This window comes from Vidua chalybeata, chromosome 7, assembly GCF_026979565.1.
Source record: "Vidua chalybeata isolate OUT-0048 chromosome 7, bVidCha1 merged haplotype, whole genome shotgun sequence".
Classification (NCBI taxonomy): domain Eukaryota; kingdom Metazoa; phylum Chordata; class Aves; order Passeriformes; family Viduidae; genus Vidua; species Vidua chalybeata.
Window position 1 is genome coordinate 32,032,695 of NC_071536.1, and position 22,446 is coordinate 32,055,140.

General features: G+C 41.4%; 1 protein-coding gene across 1 annotated transcript in view; it reads right to left on the reverse strand.

The window, feature by feature from the left end:
- The window catches only part of NCKAP5 (NCK associated protein 5), a 354,946-nt gene that overhangs the window by 178,535 nt on the left and 153,965 nt on the right, over nucleotides 1-22,446 (reverse strand). The window contains exon 4 of the mRNA XM_053948355.1: nucleotides 19,454-19,513. Coding sequence (XP_053804330.1) covers nucleotides 19,454-19,513 — 60 coding nt within the window. The remainder of the gene's footprint in view (nucleotides 1-19,453; nucleotides 19,514-22,446) is intronic.

Sequence of the window (22,446 nt, forward strand, 5' to 3'; positions counted from 1 at the left end):
AATGTGTGGCATGGCAGGGTTGGGCACAGAAATGCTGATGTCTTACCTCTTTTTCATTTCAGGGCTATTTCATTGTTAACTTTAAATCTAGACATGGGTGACACTAAAGCCGCCTAAGTCAGGGACTTGGAGTTTTACCTCCTTTACCTGTTACTGCTGGTAAAATCATCAAATGTCTCATCAGAATGACAGGACCAACTTCATGAAAATACTTTTTAGAGAAGTACTTGCTGATTTTTCCTCATTGGGATCAAGCATTTAAATAACTCAAGCAGATTTCTCATTCCAAAAGTCTCCATCTCCCTGTCTTTATCTTTGTGTACAAACTTTTTTGTAGTTTTTTGTCTCCCAGGTTCTGCTGAGGATGGGAAGCAGAAGCAAAGCTGACCCAAGGCTGAGGTCAGCCTACCCACATCAAAGCATTTTCTTTTTTAACTTGCTAATTTTTTCATTAAAAAATTACAATCATAATCAATAATTTTATCTGTATGTTAAAGAAAAGCATCTATGTCTGTCAAGATTTAAAGCTAAAGATGACTGCAAGTGAAGAATTAGAGGTGTGGGGTACACACACACACCCCATGCAGGCTGTACAGGGCATGGCTGTCCATCAGGGACAGCCCAGCACTTCCATTAGGAACTGCTCCCTCCTCCTTCTCTTTAGCTTATCCTTGGGTCTTATGAAAAGCAGCTCTTCAGAACAGCTAGATATAACCTGACTGATTAGTTCAAATATCAAAAATGTCTTAAAAGAGGCACACATGAAATCTCATCATTAAGATTATATAAGTAGGGGAAAGAGCTACTGGTTAAGTAAAAATCTTCTAGTCTTGAATTTGTTCTTTGCTTCTCCAGTGCATCGTAAGAAAGGGTTTACTATGGTGCTGTTAAATATGCAAATATGGGACCAGTATTTTGTCAAAAAAAGTCTCCATGAGAATATTTAGCACAGGCTTAATGTTGCCCAAAATCAGGCTAATAACCTTCGCATTAAATTTTTAACAACTACTTTAAAGCATTTGCTAAAGAGGGTCACAATTTCTGTGTAATTAATATTGATTTCAAACAGATACTTTGCAATGAATTTAAATTATAGAAAGAAAATATTAAAATATTTTAAAAATATTTTAAAATAATAATAATATTTTAATAATATTTAATAAAATTATTTAATAATAATAATAAAATATTTTTTAAATATTTTAATATATTAAAAGAGCCAGAGATAATGTAGACACAGAGTAGACAACAAAGACAACTGAATGAAGTAAACAAATAGCAGCTACTAGAAGCACACTAAAATTAGTTTTTCTAGCAAAGTCAATGCCCAATACTCTTATGAATAAATATGCACATTCAAAGTATTCAAGCCCACTATCCTATCACCCTTGAATGCCCTTTTGAAAGACTGCTACAGGCAGGAGCCATAGAACAGCCTGGGACAAGAGATGAGAGAGGGATGGTGAAGCAGTTCCATTTTTCAATAATCAATTACGAAATATTAATTGAAATAGAAACTGGGATTTGCAACTTGGTCTCCCAGTTGGTTTAACAAAGTAACTCATTCTTTCTGATGCAATGAATATTTAATTCTCCCAACGAAATGCCTGGTGATCAAATGGTATTTGTTCAAGTGCCACAAAATATTCCTGAGCCCCAGCTGCTCACGGCCCAAGCAGCTGAGGAAAGGGAAGTACAGATGTTCCCTGTGTTACAGGTATTTTGTAAGAGCTTGTGTTTGGGCCTTGCAAATCAAACAGATCAAGGAGTCCAAGGTGGTTCACCCTTATCTATCTTACACAGAAGGTGGGTGGAATCTCTTTGTGAGATTTTTCCCCTCTCTCCAGAGGCAGGTGGACCTGCTTGTGCCCCTCCTTCAAAGCCCAGTGCTCTCCCCCCAAACTCCTCACATGCAGCCTGGTCCCAAATCCAGCACACAGGATATTACAGTCCCCTGTCTGAACCTATCTCACTCACAAATGACAGGAAAGAAATGTGATTAAAAATCAGAGAGCATATATCATTTTTTATTTCATCATGAATTGCACTGGGTACTGTATTTTCGTTCAAATTAAAATGAGTCAAACTTCAGTGTCCTTTGTTTGCTACTCATCGATCCCTGTTAAACCAAATGTTTCTCATTCTGTAATCAATACTTCTCTGCAAAAATAAACCCAGGCACTGACAAACAACTTTGCAGAACATTGCAGCATTCCTTGTAGTGGACTTTGTCAGCAGGAAAAAACATTCCCCCATAGAATGGAGAGAAGTGCACTGCTTATTGTGCTTATTACAACTTTTACAGGCTGCTTAAAGCTGAATTATTTTACTGAAGAAACACTGATTAAATTAATCAGCTATTGAAGGCAGGGCTTTCCAAGAGTGGCAGTTAATATGCCTTTGTCCCTCATTACCTTTTCAGCTACACTTGGAATACTGGCAAATACACTTAAACATCCAAAGCCTTCCCAGGGATGAAGTTACAGGTGTTTGTAAAGCACAGTGAAGCACTGAAGTGAAAACAGCAATAACATAAACACTTGGAGGGTTCATGGAAGGAGAGGTAGCTCTACTTCCACGTCTCTTCAAAATAAGAAAGTAAATGGTGAGATTGTGTGGCTGCTTTGCAATCAAAATGAATTTTTTCATTTCACCTTTCACCTGACAGACTTGTACTACAGAGGCTAAGGAAGATATTGCTGTGGTTTATATTAAATCTCTACATTTTTCCCCAATTATTTTATGATGTAACCGATTTTCTTAAACTTATTCCTGCTACAGCTTTGCAACAGTAAGATATAAATAGTATAAAAAGCAGTATCCTAATTTTAGGCTGGTATCTTCTAGCTTTTTCATACCAATAAGAAAAAAATGATGGCTCTTGAGAACAGCGTTCTGCTCCCAAAATGACAGACTGCCCAAAAAATCAGAGGAAAACCTAACTGACATTAAATAATTTGTTTTAGAATTTTCTAAAAATGCCTTGAAACCAGTTAAAATGAAATAATTTGAAGCAAATAAATAATTTTCCGCTATGAAATTTCTATATGCTAGCACATCTGTCTCTTTGGCTTCATCTCAGAATAGCACAAGTATCCCATGACTTTCAGATGTAAACCTCAAGCTTTTCTTACCCCTAAGATGAATAAAAAAACAGGAAATGCTTATTATTATTATTATTATTATTATTATTAGTGATATTTTGGTGACAGCAATTTACACACTTCATATTGTTGGGTGATAACGCTGCTCCAGAGCCATTCAAGGAAATTAGAAACTGTTTCTTGGTGTAGTTACTCCTTCTGAACAAAGTAAGATGCTAGATTTCATTGTGCACTAGCTCAAAATTGCCACCATGTGGAGGGACAGCAACTTAATTTAGCATTATTTATACTGCATTGATATGGTTTTAATTGCATCTGTGCGACAGAATAACTGCTGTGCTAAAGCTCCTTTATCATTGCAAGCCTACAATTAATCTGAATTAGGCAGGCTATTACACCAGCAGTACTGTATATATAGTTGGAGTTGTGATAACATTTATTTTACAAGGGGAAAAAATTAAATAGCTCATAAAACCTTTTGGCTGAGAGCTGGATATTGAGCAGCACTGTCTGCCCATCCCCTCCAGGAGCTGGGGAGAGCAGCCACTGCTCCAAAAGGGAGCTCTGACTGCCCAGCAGCTCTTCAACTCTGTGAAGCACCCAATGACAGGCCACCAAATATCAGAGCCACCTTGGGAAAAGAAATGAAATAGCAAAAAATGCCCCTCCTAGTCTTGGAGAAGTTAGCAGACTGAAGTGAACTCTGTCCTGGGGACACAGCTGCAGACACAGCCCTGGCAGCAGCAGATGCACAGGTAGGATACACAGGTGGAACACCTGCACCCAGCAGCCATCACTCCCTCAGCTCCTTAAAGCTCATCTCTCAGTCACATCTGCAGTGTTGAATGTGGGCAAGTAATACATATTTCGAAATTCTTGTCTCCCTAATAAAACTATTGCTATTTATTCAGATTCACAATTGGTAGCCCAATTTTGAAGACTTGCTTCAGTTCTTAGCATAATTCATTCCTCCATTTTAATGGTTATTTTCTTATAGTTTGAAGGGTGTAGAGAGAATATTATTAGTGAACCTGAAGTCCCATACAGTCAGGTCATGATTTTTTTTAAAATTAGTAATCTTTAAGTGATAACACTTTTAAAAATGAATTTGCAAATGTAATTGAGCTTCTAATAGCTTCTACAGACAGCAATTAAAGAAATCTCATTTCTCTAAATTAAACATAATTAAATGTTTTTCAAGTTTAAATAAAAACTTGCAAACTGTATTAAGATAGATATAAATACCTAGTATTCAAAAGTGTGAAGCAAAAAACTCTGTCAATAACAAAATTAGAAAGAGTGGCACTGCTAAGGAAAAAAAAAAAGGAAAAAAAATTCCTGAAACATCTTAGATTACAGTGGGTAATTATAATTTCAAGCTCTTTGCTACATGCTTTTTATGGTAAGGTGACTTACATTACACTAAGATTTCAAACTAGGCATAGAGTTGTTTAGTTTTTTTATACAGGGTATATACAATATATTCTTATTAGAAACAAAGTTTTATAATCAGGATAACTTGTTTACAAAGAGCTTTGCCTATTTCAGCTGCAAACAAGAAAAAAATCCCCAATCTCTGTTTATGTTTCTACTTGTTTGATTCCAAAAGTTTTATAATAATCGTGTTTGAACCATAAAACAGCACAAAGGAATGTGTGTTGAGAACAACCTGCAAGAGCCAACCCACCTGGGCCAGCAAAGTGTCAGTTGTTTGAGTCAGTGTCAGTTGTTTGATTCTCCTACAATTTTCTACCAGATCTGCAATTCTCAAACATTTCCTGAAGGGATATCAGCGTAGCAACCCAGAAAACAGAAGGTAAATTGTTGTCTGGCAAAACAAATGCTCCAGCTCACAGAAATAGAACCGAGGTTTTGGAACTTGAGTTTATCATAAGAACAAAACTGTATCTGTGAATAAATAAAACTGGCACCAAGACATGAACACAGGTATAGCCTGCATGTTCTGCTGGTGACAGACTGCAGGCTTCTCAGCCACTTTCTAGTGGATTTATCTGAACAAACAGGCCACGGAACAAACTCACAAAGATAAGAAATAAATGAACCCAACAATGAGAAATAAACGATCCAACAAGGATCCAAGTTCAAGAATATGCCTCATCTCCTGGAATATTTTCTATATTTGGCAAGCAGAAACTCCCTCTTGGATCAGAAGTCTTGCAGCGAGGGCCAGAAGATTTGTGTGAAGTTGTCTCAAGTACATTACAAGTTCTTTGGACTTTTTGTGACCTACAGCAACAACTGTGTTCTGGGTAGGTGCACGAGGTGAGCCTCAGGCCACATGATTTAGGGTAAATTCCACTTGCTGAGATTACATTTAATTTTTGATGTGGCACTGGTTTCTTTCATAGCTAAGTAATTTATTTTCATTTGCTTTCATCCGCTGTCAGTTTGGATGACATTTCAGCCTAGACACAGACTTCAGGAGGAAGGAGTGAAGAGAATCCTTGAGGTCTGAAAACCTGGGTATCCCATCGTTAAGAAAGATGTACAAAAATATTTTTAAAAGTCATGTATTTTCTAGGTGCTGTCTTCATTGTTTGGAGTGTCTATAGAAGATAATTCCATGGATTGTGGCAAACAGTGGTCAGCTCAGACTCAGAAGACTTATTTAAATCCATTCTAACCAGGTAACAATATTTTGATAAGCCATTATGTAAACATTACCACAGAACAGTATTTTTTGCATCCTTGCAAATGAACTATGAAGGCCAGACAGTGGGGGGAGAGAAGTGAATTGAAGACTATGAATTCATAGTCATGATGGACTTTGATTTCTCAAACATTGATGCCTGTCCATTTAAAAGAACTAGTTATAGTGGAAGTTGACTTTGGAAGGTCATGGAATAGAGGTGGCATTATTGAGAGAAATGGAACTAGAAAAAAGTTGCAACAAGTTTCAAAATGTAACTTTTCAAAAAGACTAGATATTTTAAAGAATTAGAACTGTGAAAGATGCATTGTAGCAGGACCATGTGGGGTAAAAACATAGGTGACTGGTGTTAGAAGTAATAAGAGTATTGTATGGCAAAAACTAATAGGCTGAAGAACATTTATAAGGTATTGTAATCAGGAAATAGGTTGGCTTCTGATGGAATGGCATTGAGTTTTACATCTCTTATGTCTCACCCTTCATCGAGACTGATAATGGAATAAAATCTTTTAAAATGCCTCTCAATTGCCCCACAGAATAGTGTCCAGCAGAAATAACAATTTGTGAAAGAGCAGAAGAGAAGGGACAGGTAAAAAAGTCAATGCAAGGTGATGTGTCACTCATGCTACACTTGCACAGCTGGTATGGATTTTAACCTATGGAACCCACATGAAGCAATGCAGCACTTCCTGCTCCACTCCCTGAAGTGTGCAGTGAAGGGACCAGAGCACGAGCCCCAAGGGGGGCCCAGCCACCAGGCAGATCCAGCTGTGCTGGTAGCCAAGGTCCCTGCCCCAGACTGATCCCTCCTGATCAGCAGCTGGAGGCCACCAGCCTCTGCAGTCAGCAGAGAATTGCCTGAGACTCAGCACAGGAACCAGCCTAGGCTTAACTGAGCCCCCAGCAGGGCTTTGCAGTAACCTGGTGGGGTGTGATGAAGCAGAAGATAGAGCTTATATATATGTAATCCCATATAATATACATGGGATTACTTACATATAATAATATATATTATTATATAATAATAATCCCAGCCCACTTGGCCGGGGTGACAGCAACCCCCAACAGGGACACAGCCACGTCCTAAATGCCTCCTGCTTATCTGCAGTGCCTGTGTGCCTGCCTCCTCTGTCACTGACCAACATGGCCTTTAGATGATAGAAATGGTTTCTTTTCTAAAGGACTGAATGCTCACAGAACAAGCATGGGGCTGAATCGAGCATTTCCCGCTTGGATCTGTGTTAGTGAGATAGGAGTTAAGGCAGCAGGAAAAAAACAGGAAAAACCACACTTCTGAGAGTTTTATTTGGCTTGAATGGATTGGTCAGTGGAACTCTGGTGCCACAGGGAGCTCTGGGATTTACTCACAGGTTAGGATAGTATGTGGTTTTTTGCCCTGATGCTGGGGGGTGTTAGGGCTTCCTCACTTTCTGCACGTCTCATTCATGTGTTTGTATTTCCTGCTAGTAAATAGGATGTCAAAGAGCTAATTGAAATAGATCTAAGGTCAAAGAAAATTTATGAGGCTGAGAGAAGTAGAACTTAACCATGCCAGTCATAAGATGTGGCTCAGAGCAGCCAGCAGTGCCATCAGACCCCCACAGATCTGGAATAAAACAGTAATTTCATTTTCACACACACTCTTCTATTTGCCTTTCTTAGCTGACACATTCAACACTTCTGGCATCACTACTTTGCTGCTAGCTTTCCATACAGCATTTATTTTCCTCAGGCTCTTTACAGCATTCCTCATGAACATGTCAGATCTTATTACAGTTTTTCTGTGTCCACTTGTAGAGTCCATTTATGGTTGGTAAGTAACTGCAAAAAAAAGGTGCCTTATTTACTCAGCTGTTCCTTGCATTGATCCCAGAGTCCTACTGCTTTTGTTTTCTGACAAATGTGTCTGTTTTCCATATTTGCCCCTCTAGCACTGCAGGCACTGCCATAGGCAATAGGGAAATGCTGTGGCTTTTCTGTTAGCTGGCACATCTTCTATGGTATTTTTAACAGAGCTGCCACTACAAAATCTTTGTAAGTGCTGGTAACACACACACACTCAAAAGAACTGACTCAACTTTCAGCTTTCAGGGGCCAGCCTGAGTTTCAAAGTCTGGTAACTGGCAGAACATGAAAAAAAAAAAAAAAACAAGCAATTTTTCATGCAGTTTTTAATTCATTTGCTGGTCAAAATGAAATAACTAAAAGACTTTGTCTCCACCTGATATAATTTTGCACTATCACTTTTCAGTAATAGGTCCATTTGAATTTCTCTTTGTGTTTCCAGAGACCAAATTCAGCTCAACTCTAAGTGCCAGCCTTTAGAGGCTCTACTCCTTTAGTCCCCTTTCTTACTAGAACAACTAGCCTGGATACACTTGTACAGCTGAGGGTCAGAAACAGATATAAAAACTCTGACACTTACTTCTCTGGTCTTCATTACCACATTAATCTTTTTATGCAGGATGTATCTGTTTTATTGGATTTAACCCTAGTTTGTCCTCATCTATTAATTGCACATAGTCAAATACACATCTCATTTAAGACATAAAATAACAATCTGTCTTTTTTCAACTTAATAGTGAGTGTTGACAATTTGAAGTGTTAGCTTGATATTCCTGAAGAGAAAAAATATGTTTCCTTTTCTACAGAAAAAAACTAACTACTAGAACCAAGTAGTGCAGCTCTACTCTCTTCTGCCACTTCCACCTTCAGCGCTTAGTTGAAAAAAAATCAGCAGCTATTACACTGAGCAGAAGTTCTGCTCCTGGACAATAAAACACATAATCACATAATTAAAACTCAGGACTTTGCATGAACGTTTTCTACCATGTAGAGCACTGAAACAGAAATCAGGAGAGTCATTCTGAATTTTTTAGTACGTTTTGGCCAGCACACTAAATTTTCAGATCATTTCCACACGTAGATCCCTTGTCTTTCACTGGGACAGAAACTTGAAAAGCAGGAGAGTGACCTCTTTGCCCTGAATCAGGGCAGCTCAGCGAGGCTTTAGAGGCTTCCTGAATCCCAGCCATGCCAGTTTGGGTACACCCCACTGGGCACAAGGTGTATGAAGAGTGGGTTAGCAAACTCTTTGTAATTATACAGTCTTTAAGTTTTGGCAAGAAATAAATTCTGCTGCATATTTGCAGAACAGGAAATTTGCTCTTCCCCTGTGCTTCTGGGGACTCCTGCAATATATTACTAAAACAAACAACTCCTGTCACTCACTCAAGCCATCAAGTTTGACATCAAATTCAATACAGGAGAATTATGAACAAACTTGTCTAAATGGGGCTGAGAAGAACCACCCACACAGCAAATGGCCACGCAAGCAGAGCTGGGTTCCTGGGAATCAGGTGCACAAGGGTTTGGATCAGCTTCAGCTGCTGTGGGTTTATGGGGACCAATGCCACGGAGCACTGCTGGTCCTGCTCCTGCCCAGGCATCGAGCTGTAAGCCAGTAGCTACATGGAGAGAGCAAAACTAAGAAAAAATTCTCCTTCCTGTCCCCCTTTGCACATTAAACACATTTCCAGAGCTGATATTCTTGTTCCTTGCGGTTCACAAGAGTATTTCTGCTCACCTGCTCATGTTCCTTCTCAAGCTCTTCCTTCTGATGTGTTAGATCACTTGCAGTCTTCACACCTTCACTTCCACTTATCTCCTCCCCCCTATTTGTGAACAGGTTTCCCTTATCCACTGATGGAAGATACAAGCACTGGAAACCTGCCTTTAGACTATGAGAGCTGGCAACTCTCAAAGGCTAGTATGAAAATAATTTTCAACTTCTCAGTTAGTGCATGTATTTTCTGACGGTATCTCCTACATCACAGGTTTTCCCTTTTTAGGTGGTTAATTATGAATGACATCAGGAAGTAGTACATAACTGAAGATTTCCAACAAGCACCTGGAAATTCTGACCTGCTCCTCTAGAGACATCCATGGAAAAAGTTTCTTAAATGGAAAACTGTGCCAGCCACTGCCACAGGGCACTTTTTAATACTTACCACCAGGAACAGGATGTTCCCAAGAGATAATGATTTTTCCCCAACACTCAGAAATTATTTCTAAATAAGCAATGTCACCATGGATGCCAATCACAATGTGAATCATAAAGATGGAATTACACAATGACAGTGGTGTGAAGGGCACACACTGAGCCAAATCTCCTCTCACTATTCATTCCAAGCCCCTGGGCTGTGACTGTTCATGGCACTCCAGGATCCAAGCATCAACCAGCACTATTTAGAAGACCCTGCCTCTTCCCCAAAGAGTCCACTACCCACACAGGCAAACAGACAAACAGCAGAAGAGTCAGAGCAAAGCTTGTTTTACAAATTAGATCAGAAATTTAATATTTTCCAAGATTATAAAGGATTTAGGTGGCAAAGGTAATTACAGGCCTTGCAGGACACCAAAGTTAAAGAACATAACCATTAATGAATGTAGTGAAGAAGGCGTTTAAGCACCTGGTTATTTACAGTCACACAGCAAGGTACTACACAGAAGGCACAACTTTTCCATGTAGCTTGGAGAAGGAAGAAAAGCCACTTCACAGCCAGGTAAGGCCCTGTACCAGGCCTGACACTTTCATTAATTTCCAGACTAACTACAGAGTGCATCATGCCAAGCGGTATGGAAATAACACAATCCAAACATCACAGTCATTCCCACAGTCTAGACAGTCTCCTCTTGCAGGACATGCAAGCAAGTCTGATCACCAGTTCCAGACTTGGAAAACTGTGTCATGAGATCTTCATTATGAAAGATCCCGTAGAATGTCAAAGGATGCCTTATCACAATGCAGTGGACACAGAGCCAAAACAAACAAAAAGTATGTAAAAGCAAATTCCTGACAAAGCAAAAACTGAATTAAAGTTTATGAGAACTGGACTTGGGAGGGAATGGACAGGAATAATCACAGTTGCCTGAATTACATGAATCTGTACAAAGCTAAATAGGTTTAGTACAGGAAGACACTACTTCCTTAATAAATTTTAATATTTCTTTTAAATCTTGGACAGAAGTTGCAGAGAGATGTGATTACGCTCTGCCAAGAGAAAAACAACAAAAAAGCTTATGGGACTTAATGGCACAAAGAATACTGTCCAAAATATAAAGTCCAAATCTTTTTCAGGTGAGCTGTAAGTAGTTTTCCTGTCCACTTGCAAAGTGTTCAGTGGTCAGAAATGGGCCAAGAGTTTTTCCCAGTTTCTGCTGTCTCTCTTTTATTCACCCCCAGCAGATTATTTTCAAAATATATATAGCTATGTTGTGTCACTGCCCAGAGGGAGCTGACAAGCCAGCAGAACCTTACTCTGCTCTCTTGGTGCTGTGCAGCAGTTATGGATCAGGACTCCACGGGCTGGATGCTGAACAAAGACTTGTTGCAGTAAGGAGTTTGTACTCTCACATGCAATTTAAAGCACTGCTTGAGCTGACTCGTTCCAAGGGTCAGCACTTGACAGAACAAGCTGCAAGAATACTGCATGAATTTAAATAAATGGGAAATTAATAGAAGCAGCACAACTGAGCGACTCTTGATATATAAATTTTGTCCTTCCTTATACAGGAACTTTCTCTCCCTCCTGGTAACCTTTTCTGCCTCATGCAGGGGAAAAAATCAAAACCTTTAATTAAAAAATAAAATTAAAAAGAAGTCTTAAGAAGATAAATTAATGGATTTTTCTCTGTTCCCCATATTAACAACAGAAACACACCTTTTACAGAAGCAATTGCAGGTATTATAAATTCCACAGTAATAGTTTAACTACTGGCCAACAAAAAATAAAACAAACAAACCAAGAACAACAAAAAGCTATCAACTTCTTTTACTTCTTGTAACACACTAATTTCCCCATATACTTCAAGAACAAAGTTGCAACACCAAGTATACTACAGCAGTTTCACTACTATTAATCTGTATAAATTTACCTTCCTAGTTTGCATAAAATTAAAACTGTTGGCCCAGTGCACACATTCATCTTTCCTCTTCCTCATCCTTAGATGTTGTGACTAATTCAGTCTTACCTGAGATCCCTGTTTTGCATAAGCTAAAACCAGACCAGAAATGTTCTGCCTTTTCAGCCTGCAGATTGGTGGCCCTATTCAGGTCACCCTTGCAAAAATATTAATCCAGCGAGTGTGTGGCTTACTTGAGTCAACTCCCGCCATTGCCTGGAGGAGCTCAGGATTGCAGAGCTTAACCTTTGATATGAAAATGTCTCCAATTCACTGTTATTAGTGCATGGGCACATCACTCCCATTAGGCAGTGAGGTATTGCCTCAAGCAGGATCCATCTGCTTCCAGTCATAAAGCAGGATTTGCTTCACGCTGGAGCCAACTGCCACTGCGATACTCCGGATACTCCGTACACCCGTGGATGCTAAGAGACTGCCTGTGCCCTTTCTGTACTTGCACATCCCCTGCCTTTGTTAGCTATAAATGGCAATTTCTACTGGAGGGCAGTTCAGCCAACATGACATGCTTTCTACAGCTTGCCTCCGCTTTACTTTCAGACCTTATATAAATGCATTTTGATGTTGTATTTTTTTTCCCGTGTTCAGTGATTTTTACATAATTCTGTTTGACTTTTTTTTTTTTTTTTTTACGCTGACTAAATACTTGCTGAAGAGAGAGACACCACTTCGGTGAGGTCCAGCTGAAGGGGAAAAGCTTATTTCTGCTTCTCTGGATACAGTGCTGGTCTTTCCGTGCCGGTGATTACGGCGGAAGCTGCGGGTGGAGCATCGCTGCCTTTGGAACGGCGAGATCCAAGCGCAGCCCGGGAATTCCAGGGGCGCCTTTCCCGTGGCTGCAGCGCCCTCTCCTGGCGGGAGCGGGGAGCGCCCGGCCGGAGCCAGCCGCGCTGCGGAGCAATCCAGGGAATCCCCTCGCCACCGTGGAGTCCGCTGGATAAACCGCGCTCTGGAACCTGGATAAACCCAGCCCTGGCTAAACCGCGCTCTGGAACCTGGATAAACCCAGCCCTGGATAAACTGCACTGGATAAACCGTGCTCTGGAACCTGTAAACTGAGCCCTGGCTAAACCGCGCTCTGGAACCTGGATAAACTGTGCTCTGGAACCTGGATAAACCGAGCCCTGCATAAACCGTGCTGGATAAATCGCACTCTGGAACCTGGATAAACCGAGCCCTGGATAAACCGCGCTCTAGAACCTGTAAACTGAGCTCTGGATAAACCACGCTGGATAAACCGCGCTCTGGAACTCACTGCCTGCCCCACAGCGACCCATGCTTCAAACGGCAGCCGGCTCTGAGCAGAAGCAATTGGGCTCTCGTTGGAAAATGACTGCTGGAAGTGTCAGCAACTTAAATCATAGAGAATACCTAAATTTATAATACCTTTAAAATACAGAATTTCAAAATATCCACGTGTTTGCAATTTTGAAGCAAACAATGAAAGATACTCAGTACATAAGGTTTTATTTTAAAACCACTGAAGATAAAACTGCAAAGTTGTGAATGAGGACATCTGGCCTAATGAAGTATGAAAAACTAATGAGGTCCAGGAGCATTAAACCAGGCTTGTAAAGAATTCCAATAATCATTATTGATGCTAAAGCTGCTACTAATGTCACTGAGTTTCCATGAGGGCTGTATGATGAAGTTTCTCAGAAAAAGGAGCCAGACAGCAGGGCTATCTGTGCATAAATACACAGCTTCACAGAGAGGGCAGCACAAGGGTCACATTGCTTCTTTCTGGCTTAGGATATTTTATATTCAAAGAGACATTTCAAAACAGCTACTTTGGCTCTCTCTCTCTGCTACTTTCTAATTAAAGCACAGATAGATGCTTTCCTAGAACATAAGGACCCAGAAGGTGGGAAAGAACATTTAGCCTTTCATACCTCATCTTTAACACTTCATTTATTACTAAATATCCTCTATTTTAAAATGACCCGGGTGCCTCTGCAAGAGCAGCCTTCCCCAGGGCCGGAGGGGATGGCAGGATTCATCACGCCGGTGACAGTGAGCACCTCTGCGCTCGTGGCAGGACATTGTGCTGCCATCTGCAACACCCAGGCTCGAGAGCAACCTGAGCATTCCCCTCCTCCCTAAAAACCTGGTACATAGTGCAGATGTTGGGAGCTGGGGCTCTGAGCACACTGACCCTGTAGCTGATTAATGGGGCAGCAACGTCAGCTGTGGAGCTGACCACAGGGCCAGGGTGGTGGCCTGAGTCTCAGTGCCCTGGAAGAGCTGAGCACCAGGAGAGGTAAATGCAGCTCCCAGGAGAGGCATAATTTCAACAAAGCACCATCAAGCTGGGGTATGGTCTCTTTCTTCTCACCAAAAAACTAGCACCCACACTAAAAGCCTGAAATTGAGTAAAGTGCAAATGACTGAAAATACATTACAAACCTCTGGGTAACTTGGGAAAGCTAAGAACACAGTCAAACTTTCAACTGACTTTAATGCAATTTCAGTCAAGACCTTTTCTGCACTTCAACAAATCCATCTCCATGTGAACACTCCAGTTTGGCAGCGCTTGATGAGAAGAGGCAGATCTTCTCAAAGCTGATTACAATTTATGTTTCAATCTGGCAACAAGAGTGGATTGCACTTCCCGTGGTTTTTGAAGAGGCTGTTACATATATCTAAATCCACTACATTTGAGAAAGTTATAACAAGCAGAAGTGACTCAGTTCCTTATAATAATGGGACATGTTACTGACTCTGTGAGTTTTTTTAAGCCTTTTCTTTTTTATTTCTTCCGCTCTTTATTTAAAAACCTGCAGCCTCCACTGTTTTACTGCAAAAACTGTTTGTAAAGCAAGAATTGTGCTGATCACATCAAAACTCATTAATATAACTTGTTTTTCCATTATTAGCACCATCTGAGCCTGTTGAAAGCCTTAACCAGGGCTTTAATTTTTCCACAGAGAGCTTTAAATTAATTAGTGGTTTACATGCTAACAAAGAATCTGATACATTCATAAATCAATCTAATGCAGAAGGATTACCGGAGGGTGGAAACCTATTCAGTGGGGAGCTCACACTCACTTAACATGGTGTGTTTCCAACAAAAGGGTGCAGGTGTGGAATAGACGGGTACCAGGAAGAGCCCATGATAATCACTTTGCATCACTTAAAGGCGCAGCAGGACACATGGTAAATCAGAGCCGAGGGCCCACCCTAAGTGAAGCCCATGTAGATATAAAAGGCAGTAGCATCCCACTTTAACCTTTGCAGCTAAATTGCCAGAGTGGTACAATTTCTTTTATGTAGGTTACAGGCCACTGAACTAATGGAAAACAAGAGTCGAACTAAAGGACTTGCATGGAAAGAACAAACCAACAAAACTGTATAGCACAGATACAAATAAAGGTATCAAATAAAAAATGTAACTTTTTTTGGGTAATTATTAAATTTATTCAGGTTATCAAAACATAATGTAATTGTATATACTTTTGGTTCATTTTAGGCTTTTAAACTACTGCTAAAACACTATTCTGCCACAACAACTATACTGTCAAAGTGTGGCAACATTTTTCTCATTTTTTCCTAAGTTGGCACTGTTCATTGTTAAGAAAATTTCACAACAATGAACACTCTTCCTGGTCATGTTTTGTGTCCAAAGGTGCAAATTCATGCACTTCAAAGATATAAAAAAATACTTTGATGATTAATGTGATTTTCAGTCTTCAGTATGTTTTGAAATAAACTTGTGATTTGCTTTGAAAGCTGCTTATTTTAAAAATGGGATCTCTGTCATACAGACACCTGCACAGTCCCTATCAAATGCAGTGAGAAGTGTACACAGATGAACTGATCATCTCAATTTCCTTTACAAAGAGCCATCCTTGATGAGTCAGAAGAGACATGACTAAGAAAATTGTGAATATGCACACTATGAAACAAAAGACCATGAGTGACAGGAAGAGCCAAACAATCCTGGGTCAGTGCTGCTGGAACTTTCAAGGGAGGGATTTGCAGTAATTCCACATTTTGATAGTGAACAATCAATATTTACTGATGGTGGTTCATAAAATAAAGAAACTTGAGCAATTGCCAGGTATTCAGCCTAAATTATTCAGTTAATATACAATTAAAGTAAGTCATAAATCCACATAATCCAATATATGAGGTATCAGATTTTCCATAGAAACTTATGGAGAAAACATAATACAAGATTACTTGTATGGTTTTGGTGATAAACATTTATCTTGAAATGAAGTATCTTCACTTCATCTTCTGCAGTACCTTCCAGTAACAAATCAGTCAGGAAAACTGTAACTCTGGGACATATCAAAAGCCAAATTCTTTCTGGGAGCAATGTTGGTCCCACACACTGGTACCACACAGCACACACCGACTGATCTTCAGCCTCAGGAAAACCTCTCCTTGTATGCATCCCTTCCATCATCACTAACCAGATGTTTACAGCTGCACAGACCCGTTTCATGAGCAAAGCCACCACAGTGTCAGCAGCTTCTACAGCACGTGCTTTGTGGTCATTAGTCACTGGTGTCCTGTACGTGTCCACCTTGCAGTGGTTCCTGGGTGCTGGGTGAACTCGAGTGGGAAGGACAGGGAAAACCACTGCACCACGTCCTTCCAGCACCCACAGGGACAGGGCACACGTTCCCTGCTCCCTGACTCTGCTCACCCTTACAGTGAGTGTGTTTTATATAAAGTGGTCACCTCTTACCCTCCTGCCCTATCTGTGACAGCAAAACCCAAATAATTTTTTTTTAAAGGAGCAGAAAATGCTAGCGGGTATTATTGTAAATGCAGGCGAACATGGTGGGAAGAAATGACTGACTCCAGTTCAGAAGGCTGAATAATTTCTTTATTATAACTATGCTATAATACATTAATATACTATTTAAAAGAGATACTAAAACTACATACCTACTTTCTCTAACTACCGTATCTAACTAACTAACAACTTGTGACCCTGTTCTGGAGAGTCCAGACACGGGTGGATTGGACTGGCCATCAGGCTCAAACAATCCTCACCAGAATCCAATCAAGCAATCACTCTAGGAAAACAATTCTCCAAACACATTCTACATGGGAAAAACAAGGAGCAGAAATAGAAATTGTTTTCTCTTTCTTTCCTCTGTGCTCCTCTATGAAAAATCCTGAAGGAAAGAAGAATGTGCCTGCGACAGGGTATTACATGAGGTGCCAGCCTGCCAAAGGCTTGTGTGATGCCCTGCATAGCTCCCAGGATGCAGGGCAGCTCCCTGTGCTCTCTGCCTTGTTTCACACTGCAAGAAATGCCCTCCACGAGATCAAGCGAGGCACTGGAGGTGCCACTAAAGGTGCCATGTGCTGTCACCTGCGCCCTTCCCAAATGAAGGAGCCGGTTCCATGAAAACCTCCACGCCAACCTAACCAGCACAACAAACAAAAAGAAAAACAGGAGCGAGTAAAGGCGATTAGCTAATTAGTGATTAAATAAAGCTGTGGCCTGTCACTGGCAGGGAGGCTGCGGGGATGCCACTGCTTTGATCCCGAGTCGCAGCCGGTGACAGCACAGCCAGGCCCTCGGGCGCCCTGCGGCTGGCTGGTGGCCCTGCCCAGCCTGCCGGCCCCGGGGGATGTCCATCACACCAAAAAGAGCAGCACATGGCCTGGGCACCCTGCGGGCAGGCTGCTGGCAGCCAGCGCTGCTCGGGAGGGAGCCCCGCCGCTTGCCAAGGGCTTGCTGGCTCAGAATCGCTCGCCGAAATTTCGCTACGAGCGCTTGAAGAGTGTTTGCTCCAAACCCAGGATGCGCAGCCGGCTCCTCGCCCTGGGAACGCGGCTCCACGACTTTCTTAATCCCTGGCCTCCCCTGGGTTCAAATACTCCAGCCCCTGGACCCTTGCTGCTCTCACACTGCTCACAGCCCCGCAAGTTCATTAATGTTAATTAATGACTGCTGTGTTTCATATTAAAATCACCAGCTCTGAGCTCTGAGACACAAAGAACTTTCCATACATCAACTGCTTCAAAGCAATGTCTCTACGGCGCGCTGGCTCCCGGCTCTAGTTGCAGGATAATTGTGCATATTACCCCTCAGGGAAGAGAGGGAAAAAACTACCCAGTATTTACCTTGGGGGAAGAGTGCACCCCCGGAGAGCTACCTGTCAGCTCCTAATGGATTACATCACTTGGCCTCGCAACAAATTATACAAAATTACACCCTGGTTAGCAGAGAGAAGTGATCCACAAACCCACAGTGAAAGGCATAAGAAGTGTCCGACAGGCAGGAGAGGAGACCACAACGTGCACATACCAAAAGCCTTACCAGCTCTAGAAGGTTAATCAGTATTGCTCACTTCATATAGTCTTGGATTATACCACTAAGTATATTTTACACTCAATATATTATATTACTGCTATGCCTCCAAGGGAGTGCTAGTTTAAAAAAAAATAAAGGAAATATTTCAAATAGAGTAAACAGTTCTTCCCAGATTTTGACATTTATTTACACTGAAAACTGCCATTCTTCTTCAGGCAAAAATCCTCCCGGAGGCTGCAGGAGTTTTATCTCAGTCACGGACTCTTGGATTGCAACTTTACCTGATAAAAGTTTGTTCTTCAGTTCCTCCAGGACTTCCGTGCCCATTCTCACACATTATCCACGGGCCAGGCTTCCCAACTGCTTAAACCCCATTTCCAAGTCTCCTTGTGGCCAGCCCATCCCTGCTGCAGACCCCAAGGGCAGGAACATCGGGATGGTGTTGGGATGGGAGAGGGCAGTGGCTCCCACAGCTGAGCTGGGCACATGGTGAGAGCAATGAACCCACAGCTGGTGCCTCCCACCTGTCACTTGGGTCCCTCCAAACCTCACCTCAGCGTGTTAATCACTAAGGGTTTATAAATGGCACTCCCTGGAGGCAGGTGGGATTTTAAGGACCCTGCATCACACAGTTCACAGAGCATCCCCTCCCCAGAGACCTGCTACAGCTGCTCCCCACGAAGTTAAACAAACTTGGGACCACCAAAGTTTTTCACAGCCAACTGTGCAACTCAGATCAGTGGCACTTCCATGTATGTTCAAAGGGATAGTTTGGGTTTTAAGGTTTTTGAACAAGTCTGCTTTATCCCATGGAAGCTTAAGATATTTTATCTGAAGATAGGGACAAACAAACTCCTTAACAGATGGAAACAGTTCCTCAGATATTAAGTAATTAAGCACATTCAGCACATGTTGGCTCCCAAAGAAAATTGTTTTGAAGAGCTAAGGCACTCTATAAATTGAGGTTTGTGGTCATCTAAAAATCTGCCATTTCATCTTTTGCTCACAAGGCTAATCTCATGAATTGGTACATGAAAAATGAAGATACAAGGAGCATTACATGATTTACAAAATTATCAGATTGAGGGGTTTTTCTAAGCTTCCATGTTCGTGTTCTCTCATTTTTCTGTGGTTAGCTAAGATTTAACAGGCAAGTAAATCTACTGCTTTTTGATCTGAAATTGCCTTTCTGTGGTTGCCTTGCTTCTAATTCCAGTGACGAATGGAAGCAACTTTTCTCTCCCATGGCTTTTCCAAGGAAGCCAAGCCTTGAGTTTCCTCACATTTATGAACACATAAATTGGCAACCCTTTGTTGTGTCCAAGCCAGCCTGGATGCTCTGGTGACCACCTTCAGCCAGACCAGACGTGCCTGAGTAAGACAAGAATTGCCAAGCAGTGAGTAGGCACAGCTTACCATGGCTCCTTCGCTCTTACTCTGGGCAACTTCCCGCTGCAGCCGAGCCACACACAGCTTCTCCCTGAGGAAAGAAAAGCCTGTGAATAGCAGTTCATTCTCCACTGGCTCCCCCACCAGGGCAGCATTCCTGCACATCGCTGGGGTAACCCCCGGCAGGCCCCGCTCTCCTCCCTGCGCTCCCCTGCAGGATTTGGTGGTCGTGTTATTATTTCATTTCGCGGCAGTCTGACAGAGCTGTCAATAAATCAGCTGAATCCAAACATCAGTTGCTTCATTCAAACAACAAAGTAGCTCATCGTGCCGGTGATATGGAAACAGACTGTACAAATGAGATTGTGTTATTTATTCTCCCTTAGCCCTGCACATCAGCTTTATTCTGCACCATATTAACACATGCCAGAAGGCTGTTGTATCATCAATAAATATATGCATAAAGTTGAAATTTAAAACATCTATTCTATATATAAACACATTGTGATGCATTTTGCAACTGCTGAATTATTAGATTTTTTTTAATTAGCTTTTTTTTCATATAAGATCCTTATACAAATGTTTTGCTCAACTCAACTAATAAGTAATTTGTTTAATTAAGGATTTGGCAACGACAACACATTCTCAAGTACACTGAAAAGTTGTCAGAAAGAAATGAAAATAGTGATTAGCATACATAGAAAAGGAAAGATAATTTCCCATTGTATGGCCTGGGGAAACTCCATCCCCCAAAAACTCGCAAAGGTGCCAAGCCAGGGCAGAAGTAGGACCCAGGCTCTGAAAATGCTCCTATCATTGACTGGGTCACTCTCATGCAGCATGGAAAACTAACTGCTCTGTGGTATTTCACTCTCAAACTTGCAGAAAAAAAAGTAGCCTTTAAACCATTTCTCAGGAACCATTCGCGATGAGGAAAATCCGCACGTGCCTGCCTAATTCCTGTGGAATGACAGCGCTCCTGTCACTCAGGCACAGCTCAGTGTACGCCTGGGTCACTGCACCAGACCCCCTCTCCATTCCAGCAGAAGATGTGGTGTTTAAGCTGAGTCTCTGTACTGGTCACTGAGCACCCCACGTGCTCGCTGCACCCCTCAGCATTCCCACGCAGCCAGCCATCGTGGCTATCAGATTAGCACCAGGCATTCCCAAAATCCTGATCTGTAAACAGGGATGCTGCTGAAACCACTGAATACCAGGAAAAGTTGAAGATGATACAGCCACAGCCCTGTTGAAATGATGATTGTGTTCTCCACCTTCTTTGGCACATGTGAAAAATTATGGAAAATTGAGAAGTGGCATTAGTCCAGCATCGAGAGCCTTAACACAGGTGTCCTAAACTCATCTTCTAAAAGACACGTAACACTCCCCCCCTTCCTTGCTCAGATACTATCACAGGCAAATTACAAAACTGGTTAATCCTATTTTTAGGACTTAGTTCATCTGCTGAAAATAGCCCCTTGCATTTTTGCACTGCTTCAGTGCCCTAATATGTTCTAGTGGAAAAAGCAAGTATTCCCTTTGAGGAGGTTTTGACCTTTTAATTGCAAAACAAATGCCTAAAGATATTTTATGAAAAAATATGTGGGGGGTGGGGGGAGAATAAACAAACCTCCCCACAAACCACTCCTCCATACACTTCCTGCCAGTGGTCTGAAGAGATTTATTTAGCTATGTCTCCTACATCAGGAATACTCCTACTTCCCTCACTCCATGTTAATTCCAACATGGAATCACTTACACATTTCTGGAATTTTATGAGAATAAATTTCACTCAAGGTCCATTCACAAAGAAGGTTCCTCCATCAATGCCAGGTCTTCCCTGTCTGGGTGAGGATCCTGGCTGACATTCCCAAAGGGTTTTCTTAGCAATTTTCCCAGTGAAGGACAGCAAAGACTGGCATTCTCTAACTTGGTTTATAGCATTGCTGCTGTTAGGAACAGAACCATTTTTCAATAGCAGAAAATGAAAAAGAAACCTGACTATTATGTAGGAGAGGGGAAAAACGTGCCATAGTGGGTACAGAAGAGCCAACTTTTCCAACAGTGTCTACAAATAGTCAGCTTTGAGGCAAGCAATCTTTGTACTCCTGCTTCTGCCCTCCCACCTGCATTCCCCAGGTGAAGGAGCTGTGGAGCCACAGCCAGACCATGCAGATGGTTTTCCTCCTCTGGCAGGACGTGTGGCAGAAGCTCAGCGTGCCTGTGGACCACAGGCATCCCTGAGACCGTTCCAGGGAGCTTTGTCCAGGGATGCACTTGGCCCAACGCCCACGGTGAGCCATTCCCCGTCACCTCCACACAAACACACCGGTGTGCAGGGCAAGGAACGTGCTCAGCCAACAGCATTTAAAACTAATTTGGAGTGTTGGAAGTTTACATATGAGATATATGACAGGAAAAAACAAGGACCTTCATGTCTAAGGATGACCAAATAAACCCTCAGGTTATTATCCACCATCTCAGTCAGTTCTGATTAAGGCAGAACCTTCAGTGACTACTCTCAGCCCCCATTTTTAACATGGTGTTACAACTGAATATGCATTTTACTATGATCGAGTTGCAAAAACCACAAGATTTTAGCTGCCTTAGCCTTTCAGAAGTTTCAAATGCAAAGAACATTTGACATGCAGCTTCAAAGTTAATCTCGTTTTTTAATCTTAGCTTTTAAATAAGAAAAAACAGTAGCATCACTTTGTTGCTATATGCTTTTATTTATTTTTAATCAAGCATGTTTCATCCCTATAGCATGTTTAATTAACAAGGTTAATTAGCAACTACAGCCAACCTGCAAGGAAACAAAATCTTCTCTGGGGATTTAAAAAATTAAAACATGTTCATTGAGGAGGTCTCATGTTCTCTTTTGAAAATCCTCCAAATGATAAAGGTTTACAAAAATGCTCTTTGAAAGCACAGTTTATGCTCCTAGGTTTGAATATTTGTATTGTAAGTGGCAAAATTCCCAGCCAAAAACTTTGCAAAGAAATAATTAAAGAAGCCAA